Source organism: Oncorhynchus mykiss, chromosome 17, assembly GCF_013265735.2.
Source record: "Oncorhynchus mykiss isolate Arlee chromosome 17, USDA_OmykA_1.1, whole genome shotgun sequence".
Classification (NCBI taxonomy): domain Eukaryota; kingdom Metazoa; phylum Chordata; class Actinopteri; order Salmoniformes; family Salmonidae; genus Oncorhynchus; species Oncorhynchus mykiss.
This window is the reverse complement of record NC_048581.1, coordinates 54,592,308-54,604,919: the sequence shown is the minus strand read 5'-3', so window position 1 is coordinate 54,604,919 and position 12,612 is coordinate 54,592,308. Positions and strand designations below refer to the sequence as shown.

General features: G+C 39.9%; 1 protein-coding gene across 1 annotated transcript in view; it reads right to left on the bottom strand.

Moving 5' to 3' along the window:
* Positions 1 to 12,365, bottom strand: part of slc6a11a (solute carrier family 6 member 11a) — a 30,122-nt gene extending 17,757 nt beyond the window's left edge. Inside the window, exons 1-10 of the mRNA XM_021568883.2 lie at positions 11,943 to 12,365; positions 10,183 to 10,317; positions 9,193 to 9,333; positions 4,775 to 4,865; positions 4,399 to 4,531; positions 4,023 to 4,157; positions 3,452 to 3,555; positions 2,824 to 2,948; positions 1,975 to 2,087; positions 1,721 to 1,858 (exon numbers count right to left, since the gene is read on the bottom strand). Of these exons, the coding sequence (XP_021424558.1) occupies positions 1,721 to 1,858; positions 1,975 to 2,087; positions 2,824 to 2,948; positions 3,452 to 3,555; positions 4,023 to 4,157; positions 4,399 to 4,531; positions 4,775 to 4,865; positions 9,193 to 9,333; positions 10,183 to 10,317; positions 11,943 to 12,129 (1,302 nt within the window). The 5' untranslated portion in view covers positions 12,130 to 12,365. The remainder of the gene's footprint in view (positions 1 to 1,720; positions 1,859 to 1,974; positions 2,088 to 2,823; positions 2,949 to 3,451; positions 3,556 to 4,022; positions 4,158 to 4,398; positions 4,532 to 4,774; positions 4,866 to 9,192; positions 9,334 to 10,182; positions 10,318 to 11,942) is intronic.
* Between the last annotated feature and the right edge of the window lie 247 nt (positions 12,366 to 12,612).

Genomic DNA, 12,612 nt, shown 5'->3' with positions numbered 1-12,612 from the left:
TCTGGAGAGACCTGAAAATAGCTGTGGAGCAACACTCCCCATCCAACGTGACAGAGCTTGAGAGGATCTGCAGAGAAGAATGGGTGAAACTCCCCAAATACAGGTGTGACAAGCTTGTAGTGTCATACCCAAGAACAATGTTTGTCATTATGGGGTATTGTGTGTAGATTGACGAGGCAAAAAACAATTTAGTACATTTTAGAAAAAGGCTGTAAAGTAAGAAAATGTGGAAAAAGTCAAGGGGTCTGAATACGTTCCGAATGCACTGAACAAAAATATAAAAGCAACATTTAAAGTGTTGGTCCCATGTTTCATGAGCTGAAATAAAAGATCCCAGACATTTTCCATTTGCGCAAAAAGCTTATTTCTCTCCAATTTTGTGCACAAATTTGCTTACATCGCTGATAGTGAGCACTTCTCTTTTGCCAAGGTAGTCCATCCACGTGACAGGTGTGGAAAATCAAGAAGCTAATTAAACAGTATGATCATTATACATATAACAGCACCTTGTGCTGGGGACAATAAAAGGACACTCTAAAATGTGAAGTTTTGTCACACAACACAATGCCACAGCTCTCAAGTTTTGACGGAGCGTGCAATTGGCATACTGTCTGCAGGAATGTCCACCAGAGCTGTTGCAATGTTCATTTCTCTACCATCAGCCGCATCCAATGTCGTTTTAGAATATTTGACAGTACGTCCAACCAGCGTCACAACCGCAGACCACGTGTAACGTTCACATACGACTTCTTCACCTGCGTTATCGTCTGAGACCAGCCACCTGGACAGCTGATGAAACTGAGGAGTATTTATGTTTGTAATAAAGCCCTTTTGTGGGGAGAAACTCATTGTGATTGGTTGGGCCTGGCTCCCCATTGGGTGGGCCCATGCCCTCCCTGACCAACCCATGGCTGCACCCCTGCCCAGTCTTGTGAAATCCATACTTTAGGGCCTGGTCCTGGTCAGTCCTTGGATGGGAGACCAGATGCTGCTGGAAGTGGTGTTGGAGGGCCAGTAGGAGGCACTCTTTCCACTGGTCTAAAAAATATCCCAATGCCCCAGGGCAGTGATTGGGGACACTGCCCTGTGTAGGGTGCCGTCTCTCGGATGGGACGTTAAAACGGGTGTCCTGACTCTCTGAGGTCATTAAAGATCCCATGGCACTTATCTTAAGAGTAGGGGTGTTAACCCCGGTGTCCTGGCCAAATTCCCAATCTGGCCCTCAAACCATCACGGTCACCTAATAATCCCCAGTTTACAATTGGCTCATTCATCCCCCTCCTCTCCCCTGTAACTATTCCCCAGGTCGTTGCTGCAAATGAGAACGTGTTCTCAGTCAACTTACCTGGTAAAATAACGGATAAATAAAATAAAATAAAATAAAAAGGGCCTAATGAATTTATTTCAATGTATTGATTTCCTTATATAAACTGTAACTCAGTAAAATCCTTGAAATTGTTGCATTTTGCATTTATATTTTTGTTCACTATAGTTATTGTAATACACAACCATAAAGGACGGATCAAAAAGTGCTACCCAGATCCACCCTTTTATTGCCATTATTTTGAAGGTATTTAACTTACCTCACTAAGGTGCTTCAATTTATGTTCCTGATATTGTATGTTCAGATATCAGAGAACCACCCCTGTAGTCACACAACAACAACAACAACAGTCTTCGAGCTGGTGTGCATTGGAGACCTGCGTCTGTGACCTCTCACCTCTGTGACCATGATGAGTCCGACCAGGTAGCAGCAGCAGCAGATGAGCAGCAGCAGCATCTCCCTCCGGTAGCCTTTTCTGATGAGGTTTGGGTAGACGTCCGTTACTGAGGTCATTAGGCTCTCAAGGCCGACAAACTGGGGAACATGAGAGAGGGCAATGTACTGTACATGGGAAAGGAAAGTAGAGGAAAGAACAGCAGAGACAAGACACCCAGGTGGAGGTGTTGGTGGAGGGCGTAGTGAGCTCTAACCTGGCCGTCCACTCCCAATAGGATGATCATGGTGAAGAAACAGACAGCCCAGAACTGAGGGCAGGGGAGCAGGGACACTGCCTGGGGGTACACTATGAACACCAGGCCAGGACCTGCAGCAGGGCAACAAGGAAAATGTTATAGAAAATATGTACCCAAACATAATTTGATTGAATTAATTGAATGAAACATTCAGTTATGTGTAGTAGTATGTAAAAAATAAAAAAATAAAAAAATATTAAGATTCCATGAGGTGAGACAGGGGCTGTGTCCAAATACCCGCACTTTCATTCTAAATAGTAGGCATTTTGGGAATGCAAAAATATCACTTTTCATATATGTGACGTTTTTCAAAAAAGTATGCTTTAAATGCCAGGATGTCATACTCATTTTGGCTTTTCATCTTGTAGAATTTGCTGCACACTATTGAGGAAGAGAATCGTCTTTCGAGACCTACGTGTGTTTGACAAGAGCTGACAATAAGCTGAGTGGACGCGCTGTACCAAAATGAAAGGAATGTCAGGAATCAACGTAATTGAGCATTAAAGGCAACATTCTCAGTAGGATGAGTCTAGTATGTTGATATTTGTTGCTTACTGCATTCGTTTTTACTAAACAGTATGTTCTAAATAGTATGTAGTATGATTAGTACACAGTATGTTGTTTTAGTAAGTAGTAGGCAAGATGTACAGTACTTCGGACACAGCCAGTGCTTTTACCAGAAGAGGTAGACAAAAATTAAGTTCAGATGAGGAAAGTGTGCAGTTATGTTGTCAGACAGTATTTAGGTTGATCAGGAGAACAATAAGGAGTCACACCCTTGTAGATGAATGTCCTTTAGAGCCTCACCTGACTCAGCAACCACAGAGATGTCCACACCCTGTTCTCGAGCCATATGACCCAGTATGGAGAAGATGGCAAAACCAGACACAAAGCTGGTCCCACTGTTCAACAAGCACAGGTAGAAGGAGTCTCTGCAAGGCACGAAACCGTTTTCAACACATGATATAGTCACTCTCTTTAACATGCAGTGTTGTCATTGGCAAGGGTCTAATAAGATGTAAATACAGGTGATTAACGTTCATGGCAATTGAGGTAGTGTTGTGACATGACATGTTGTGCCATGAATCCTCCTGGCGTACTGTATTTGATGGAGACAACTTTTCTTATATGCTCTGAAGAGATCTTGACCTGCAGTGTTTACCAGATGAAACCCTGATGTACGCCGCTTGCTGTCGAAACATTATTCAGTGACTAGAATGAATGCATCAGAGCCATGAGATTGTGCAGCTTTTCTTATCTAAGTGTTCTACTCCTCCAGCCAGAACCTCACCTACCCAGATGTGCCTTTTTACTGTCTCCAGACTGGCTGGAGAAATCTTGTGGCTATGGATCCTCATGGCACACTAAGCCAACTGTGCGAGATCTTCAACGCGCCACATGTTTTATTAAACCCACAGCCTAGTTGAAAACTCACTTGTAACAGTTGTTGTTGTATTTGTTGTAGCTTCCAAGAGAAGTCAGGTAGCCCAGGCCTATGGCGTAAGAATAGAATATCTGCGTTCCTGCATCCATCCAAACCTTATTGATGAACAAACAGACAAAGAAGACTTAAACTAAAGTTATAAACTGAACATGTCACCACAGAATTGTATACCAGTAAGATGTGGTGAGAATAGAGGAAGACTTAGAGGGCTGGTTTCTTGGACACTGATCAAGCATACTCCTGCGATAAGACTCAATGGCCTTGTGGTTAGACAGTCCTCCCTAAGATTGGAAGGTTGGGAGTTCCATCCCTGGCTGTGTAAAAATGGGACTTGATGTTTTTCTGCTTGCTACTCAGCTTTGAGGAGATAGATTGGGGCTAAGGCCCTGTGAAAGACTAACATCCTGTTTAGGGGGTCTACTCGTACATCAAGCTGCCTCATGTGACAGGAGATACAGTAGGCTCCTGTTCCTATGATCTTTTTAGTCCAAGACTAGGCTTAATCTGTCTGGGATTTAATCTGTCCATAGATTTATACTACAGATTATACTACAGATAATACCTGTGGATCAGCTAGCCGTGTTGTATTGGGATACAAGTAGTAGAAGATGCCATCTTTAGCTCCTGGAAGGGTCACTCCTCTGACGAATAACACCACTAGCATGACATAGGGGAAGGTAGCCGTGACGTACGCTGCCTATGAATTAGTAGTACGGGGTTAGTACAATACAGAAAACACAACATAGCCACACATACCGGTATTACCACACTAACGACGGACCCATTGTCTCACCAAGTAACTTTACAGCTACAGAAAATAACTGTTTTTTTTCTGTTTTTCTTTGTTACTTTTTACCTCTGATTTTAAATTTGATTGAGATTGGAATGATGCATAATTATGAAACTACTATCTGACTACAATATCTTATAACTCTCACCTTCCCAGTAGACTTCACTCCTTTCCAGATACAGAAGTAACAGACAATCCATGACAGTAGAAGACAAAGAGCCAGCTCCCATCTAATACCTCCCAAGGACTCAATCCCATCTGATATCCGCAGCACTCGCCGCCTGCAAGGAGAAATGGTTGACACTGCAATACATTTGTTCCCCAAAGAAAATGTATTGTATGTAAATGTGTTGCAGCCTATTGTAGTTTATTGTATTCTTATAACAATAATTTAAACATTATGATACAACTCTCTTTAAAAATTGTTTAACTATGGTACCTTATTCATTTCTCATGTAAGTAGTCAAGCATCTAATCATGAAAGATGCAGTGGTGAAAAAACACAGCATTAATTATAGACTTACTGCCAAAACTCCACAACGGAAGATGACGAATTCAGGAGAGAACCAGTCCAATTGCTGCTGGCATTCTTGTTGCCAAATGTCACACAAGCATCTGAAATACATTGAAGTCTAGTTGTAACATGTTATAAACTTGACAGCTTTAAGTGGACATGCTAGCTAATATCCAGATCCTCTTAACGTGATTGACTCAAAAGCGACTTGTGTATGCTAAACGCTATGGGGCAGAAGTATCAAACCTGGTTTGAATAGGACAGTTTTAGAGTCTGTTTACTTTTTAAAAAAGAGAGTGGGTCTTTCCACGAGAAGAGTGCACCAATATTGCATTTTAATATAGACCACATGGAGAATTAAAAGTGTCACATCTCACCCTCTATGACTTCTAGGAAGATTTTAACCCACTTCTTAGGGCTGCAATCCCGTTAACGGGATGATATGACAACAGCCAGTGAAAGTGCAGGGCGCCAAATTCAAAACAACAGAAATCTCATAATTAAAATTCCTCAAACATACAAGTATCTTATACCGTTTTAAAGATAATCTTTTTGTTAACTTCTTATGGCTGCCATCCCATTATTGGGATAATTGTCATCAACAACCGCTGAATTGCATAGCACCACATTAAAATAATATTACTCAAAATATTTATATTCATGAAATCACAAGTGCAATATAGCAAAACACAGTTTAGCCTTTTGCTAATCCACCTGTTGTGTCAGATTTTGAAAATATGCTTTACAGCGAAAGCAATCCAAGCGTTTGTGTAAGTTTATCACATTATGTACACCTAGCATCAAGTAGCTTGGTCACGAAAATCAGAAAAGCAATAAAATTAATTGTTTACCTTTGATGATCTTCGGATGTTTCACTCACGAGACTCCCAGTTACACAATAAATGTTCCTTTTGTTCCATAAAGATTATTTTTATATCCAAAATACCTCCGTTTGTTTGGCGCGTAATGTTCAGAAATCCACAGGAAGAGCGGTCATGAAAACGCAGACAAATTCCAAATAGTATCCATAATGTCCATAGAAACATGTCAAACGTTTTTATAATCAATCCTCAGGTTGTTTTTAAAATATATAATCAATAATATATAAACCGCAACTGTCTTTTTCAGTCGGAGAGGGAAAGGCAATGGCTGCCCAAACTCTGTTACGCATACAAAACGCTGCTGGCACCCGGCCATACAATGACACGATGCTATCTTTCTCGCTAATTTTTCAAAATAATAGCTTGAAACTATGTCTAAAGACTGTTGACACCTTGAGGAAGTGATAGGAAAGGGCATCTGGTTGATATCCTTTTAAATGGAGCAAAGGCAGGCTATGGAACATGGAGTTTTCAAAATAGAAGCCACTTCCTGGTTTGATTTTCCTCTGGGTTTTGCCTGCAATATCAGTTCTGTTATACTCACAGACAATATTTTGACAATTTTGGAAACTTTAGAGTGTTTTCTATCCAATACTAATAATAATATGCATATATTCGCAACTGAGACTGAGGAGCAAGCCTTTTAGTTTGGGCAAGTTATTCATCCAAGCTACTCAATACTGCCCCCCAGCCATAAGAAGTTAATCCCACCACAGTGTCTGATTTCAAATAGGCTTTACGGTGAAAGCACCACAAACGATTATGTTAGGTCACCACCAAGCCACAGAAAAACACAGCCATTTTTCCAGCCAAAGAGAGGAGTCACAAAAAGCACAAATAGAGATAAAATTCATCATTAACCTTTGATGATCTTCATCAGATGACACTCATAGGACTTCATGTTACACAATACATGTATGTTTTGTTTGATAAAGTTCATATTTATATCAAAAAATCTAATCTGAGTTTACATTGGAGCGTTACATTCACTAGTTCCAAAAACATCCAGTGATTTTGCATAGCCACATCGATTCAACAAAAATACTCATGATAAATGTAGATGATAATACAAGTTATACACATGGAATTATAGATATACCTCTCCTTAATGCAACCGCTGTGTCAGATTTCAAAATAACTTTACGGAAAAAGCAAACCATGCAATAATCTGAGACGGCGCTCAGAAAATTAATAAAATTAGCCGCCATGTTGGAATCAACAGAAACCAGAAATTACATGATAAATATTCCCTTACCTTTGATGATCTTCATCAGAATGCACTCCCAGTAATCGCAGTTCCACAATAAATGCTTGATTTGTTCGATAATGTCCGTTATTTATGTCCAAGTAGCTTCTTTTGTTAGCATTAGGTACACATATCCAAACACTTGTGCGTTTGGACAAAAACTTTGGACAAAAACTTCAAAAAGTTATATTACAGGTCAAAGAAACATTTCAAACTAAGTATAAAATCAATCGTTAGGATGTTTTTATCTTAAAAATCTTCAATAAAGTTTCAACCGGAGAATTCCTTTGTGTCTACAGAAGCAACGGAACGCAAGTCGATATCATGTGGAATGCGCGTGACCAGGAAATGGCTCTTTGCCAGTAAGCTGACTCATTCAGCTCTTATTCAGTCCCACAACACAGCAGAAGCCTCATTCAAGTTTCTAAGACGGTTGACATGTAGTGGAAGCCCTAGGAAGTGCAACTTCATTCATATCCCAATGTGATTTCAATTGGGCATGGGTTGAAAATATACCAACCTCAGATTTCTCACTTCCTGTTTGGATTTCTTCTCAGGTTTTTGCCTGCCATATGAGTTCTGTTATACTCACAGACATCATTCAAACAGTTTTAGAAACTTCAGAGTGTTTTCTATCCAATACTAATAATAATATGCATATATTAGCAACTGAGACTGAGGAGCAGGCCGTTTACTCTGGGCACCTCTGGGCACCTTTCATCCAAGCTACTCAATATTGCCCTTGCAGCCATAAGAAGTTTTAACCCCAACATTTCTCCAAGTTTTCACCATCATTGCAATGCTCTAGTTACTTTGTTGTGTTTACAACGTAATTTATGAAGATTATTATTTATTTAATGTGATTAGTGATTCATTTGCATCTGTCCCTCATTTTAAGGTCAACCCCATTACGTGAACTGATTTCTCAATTTAATACCATGAAACTACTCCTTTTAAAATATTTTTTTCAAAAGTAACATTCAAAATCTAATAGTCAGATCATAGCGTAAAAGCAGGTGAGCTGGTTCTACTCTTTTTGGCAATTTTCTAGTGTTTAGTGGTGGAAAACTGAGCACAACGTGTCAACCCTGTTGCCCATAGATTAGCCTCTGCTGAGTCCACAACAACTGGATGTTCCGGTTTTCAGGGGAAATTGAAAGAGTGCCTGTGTACATTAACAAGAGCTTTTGGAGAATAACAAGGCAACACTCCATCTTAACTCCTCCATCAAATTTGCTGGTTTAGTTGAACAGTGCAGAAGTGAACCTCCCCCAACAGTTGTTTTTCTTCTTGTCAAGACCAGTATGTAGGGGATTTAGTTTCAGGCATTTCTTTTACAGCTGCTATGTTAGGTTACCCATAGATAGACAGGCTAGAAATGAAAAAAAAAAAAAACATCAATAAAATGCCACTCCCTGTTGCACACAAGCTTCCATTCTCCCTGTCACAAGGGGATTTATGACTGATTTAAGATTAAATCATTAACCCTGTTCATTTATTTGGCACTTAATAATAACGTACTATAATCATTTGTTTTTGTATGTAACCTCTTGAGATGCGAGGTTTATGAAGTTAAACATGTGCTCTTTATGACAGAAGGCCAAAATTTGGGGAAATCAAACATTGTTTTGACCAAGTTACACTTCTCAAAAAGCACCGAATGGGTGGAACGCCCAGAGTACATTTGAATGTACTTCATTCAATCTGAGCAAAGAGGTCCGATGACAAGGTACAAACGTTGATGTGGGAGGGGAGAGTGGTAGTGAGAGGTAGAAGACAGCCTGCAGCAGAAAGCACCCCTCCCCCACTATTCTCACTGTTTTGTCTGTCTTCACTGTCTTCTCTTAAACTGTCAGAAGGTGTTCACCTGAACACACTGACTGTTCATGATCTCCACTGAACTATTGTGCCTGCAAGCAGTTTAGAATTGTGGGTGGTTAGGACTGGTTGAACTTTTGTGATGGATGTTACTTGTTTGCAGCACTCTGTGTTTTACAACTAAGCTACGAAGGTAGTTGCTTTTGCAATGATTATCGAATGCACTGTTTGATTTCCCCCAAAAGGGACATTTTCTCACAGACATTACCTGCAACGATTATTATTATCCCACAACTGAAAATATTTATTTCATATATGTTTTGAATTTCAATATATTTTTTGATACGTAGACCATGTAATGTTTTTTAAATGATTTTATCAGTCAGTCAGTGGGCAGCTGGGGCCCGTTTCAATCGAAACCTATGAAACATAGCAGTCCGCCTCTGCACCAAGTTTCAGTAGAGTCACCGGTACTGTAAATACCTGTGTTCCAGGCATTGTTGCAGTTTGCCCATGGCAGGTCAACACTGAAGGATGAGAATAGGTAGAGGAAAGCCCACGCCAGAATCACAATGTAGGTCATACATCCATATATAGTAATCACTTGGGCGGCATAGCCCATTCCTGATGAAGAAAAGAAGAGAAACATATCAACATGCTGATAAAAATCAACAACCTAACATGATTTTCCCATTTACCTTGGTTGTATTTGATTCCCCATGAGTCAGATTTACCACAGGGCCCCATTCATTCTGAAAAAATGTCTGAAATCCAAATCAATTTGTGTTACAAGTACCGTTTCTGAATGCTGTTTGATTTGCATTTTTGGAAATAACTTTTTTTATTCCTTGAAAGTTAGTGTGCTTGCTTCAGCTGTGACTCAGACTCAGTTGGTAATAGTGTGGCTCTAGCAACGCCAGGGTCATGGGTTCAATTCCAAGTGTCTGCTAAATGGCATATATTTTTTTTAATTCAACATTTTTAATGAAAATGTAATGCAGACTGGGTCTTCAGAAAGGGACACTGTTGTAATATGAGTTAAATATATGAGTTAGTGTATTAAACATATTCTCAGAATGGGAGAGGCCCTATATAACTGCACAGACATGAATGAAGATCACAAACCAATTTTTTGCTTTGTGTCTCACCGCAAATAACGAACGCACACCCTATCAGAGAGCCTACTCACTCTACTGTAAGTCTCACTCTACTCTTCATTGCGGTGTGCCTTATTTAACTTAAATAACATTTCAACTCTACATAGATGTAGCATCATCTTTTAACTTCACTGTGATGTAACAAGACCATGCTACGCACATCTACATTATGATGTTATCTGTGAAGCAGATAATAAAGGCTCATCCTACCAGTGATTGTCACACTGATAACAATGTAACTTACCTGTGCTGCGGCAAAGGCATTTGAAAAAGTAACTTTTAACTGAAGTGTACAGAACTGGACCGAGAAACTCACCTTCAAACACCGGGCAGATCTTTCTCCAGCAGGTGATGCCACCCTGGCTAGTGTACTGGCCCAGAGCCGTTTCCAGGATGAACAGAGGGATGCCACAGGTCACCAGGTACAGGATGTACGGGATGAAGAACGCCCCTATAGTACAGGAAGGAGTCATATATATTAGGCCTCCATACAATGCCTAATGTTAATCTACTTTCAAACGTTAAACTTTAGTTGACACAAATCTTTTGTGACAGCCTTAATATAGCTGACTTGGTTCTGGGTGCTGAGATTAGTTGACACTGACAGCATACATAGTTCTCTGTATCTTTCACCATTACACATCTGAACAATCCCATTTTGATCTGGCTCTCGTGGATCACACCCTCAATGTGGCTCTCGGAATATACGCGGTTTCAGTAATCACATTCCCGTTGCCTGCGACAGATGTCCTCTCAGACGGGTTCAACCTCCGTCAATACTGAACAGGCCACGCCACTGATATCTAAGTCTAGTGTCAACTATAAATAAATAAATAAATCCTCTGTATCGTTCAACAATCATCAATATTATTTTAAATTGTGACCATGCAAGGTGAATGAATGTGTACTCAGTTGTCACATAGTGATGGGAATGAGAAACCAGCACTATGACCATGGGGTCATCTGGGTTCACGCAGTTCTCAGGGGGTTTCACTAAAGTATTTGGATGCAGATATGTTTTTTTTTGTGTCATTTCAATGAGCTTTATATCAGCTAAACAAAAAAACAATCCTCCTCTTTCCTCTTTTTGCCTGATATAAAATCTGACCAGGGAACAAATCAACAACACATTTGTAAACAAGAATGAGAGAATGTGGAATAGGATGTGATAATTGCATCATCATATTATTATAATTATGCTCTCACAACCACACTTTTTATAAAAAACTTGGATGTAATGTTATTAGGAATGGTATATGTGTTATACAACATTATATTTTGTATAATGACACACAAGTTAAGCCTGTAGAATACACTGTATTATAAACTCTATTATAAACTGTGTGTTTTGAGCCCTGAATGCTGATTGGCTAACAGCCGTGGTATATCAGACCGTATACCACGGGTTTTAAAAAAACATTTATTTTTACTGTTCTAATTACGTTGGTAACCAGTTTCTAATAGCAATAAGGCACCTTGGTGGTTTGTGGTTTGGGTTGTGTCTAAGAACAGCCCTTAGCTGTGGTATATTGACCATATACCACACCCCCACAGGAAGAAATATAAAATAAGATCAAATATATTTTGGGTTAATTTTCATGTTCTCTGATGTGACACAGGACTTGCCTGTGAGTCACAAAGTATACAACTGTAACTGTTAAATAAAAAAATAAGGACAGAACTGATGACTATATTTACAGTATGTTTATGAGCCATAACCAACTCTTGAGCTAGCAGACTGGTTCAATGTAAGAATAGCTGTTATGAAAGACTAGATCAGCTGCAACATACCTCACACACCTATTTCTTATTTTCACTAAACTGACCCATAAATATGGTACGTATTTTGGAAGTTCTAAAGAAGATTTTGGAAGTTCTAAAGAACATTTTTCAAGGGACTGACCTCCTTACCCCCCACCGACCCCACTAAAAGTACGTAGAAATGTATAAACATGTTTAACCAACAAGCCACTATTGACTGTGTGACTGTGTGATATTAGATTGCTTCTTGTGTAAATATTTTCTGTCTGGGTTTGAATGATTTGTATGTTAACCAATAAGACTTTGTTGACTCACCCCCACCGTTCTTGTAACAAAGATAGGGAAATCTCCATATATTTCCAAGTCCAATAATAGCGCCAGCCACAGTTAGAATAAACTCCATTTTGCTATCCCACTGGCCGCGCTCCTTCACACTTTGTTGGGTGTCCTGCACCGGCCCTGGGAGAGTCTCATGCTTGCCTGCAGAGAGAGAAGCAGCCATCCTGCGAGTGAGAGAGAAAGGGTTCGGGAGGCAAGTTCTGCTGGTGGAGTCAATGGTTGGTGCAATTGTCTGCTGCTGCTGGAGCTTTTATGGATAACAGCACTGTCAAGATGCCAGCTGCTTCTGCCCGAGGGGGGACCCAAAGACATGTGGACTAGATAGTTGAATGAGAGCTGCACCTTTAGTGTGACTAACTTGTCATTTGACACGGTCCAAAATAATGCCTGCAGGACTGTGATTCTTTTAGCAGGAATGGAAGAGATTGATGTTTCAGCAGAGCTACACAGAATGACAAGTACTTTTTTTTTGTGGTGGGGGGGGGGATTTATTTTTGCCATTGGGCAAAGGAGAAGAATTTGCAGTTTTAAAGCTAATCTCATGCTATTCTACACATTTTGCCATGAGGCTGAGAGAAAATGTTGCTTTTTTAAAGCTAATTTCTTGAAGTCTTCATATTTCTCTGAAGTCTTCATATTCTATCTG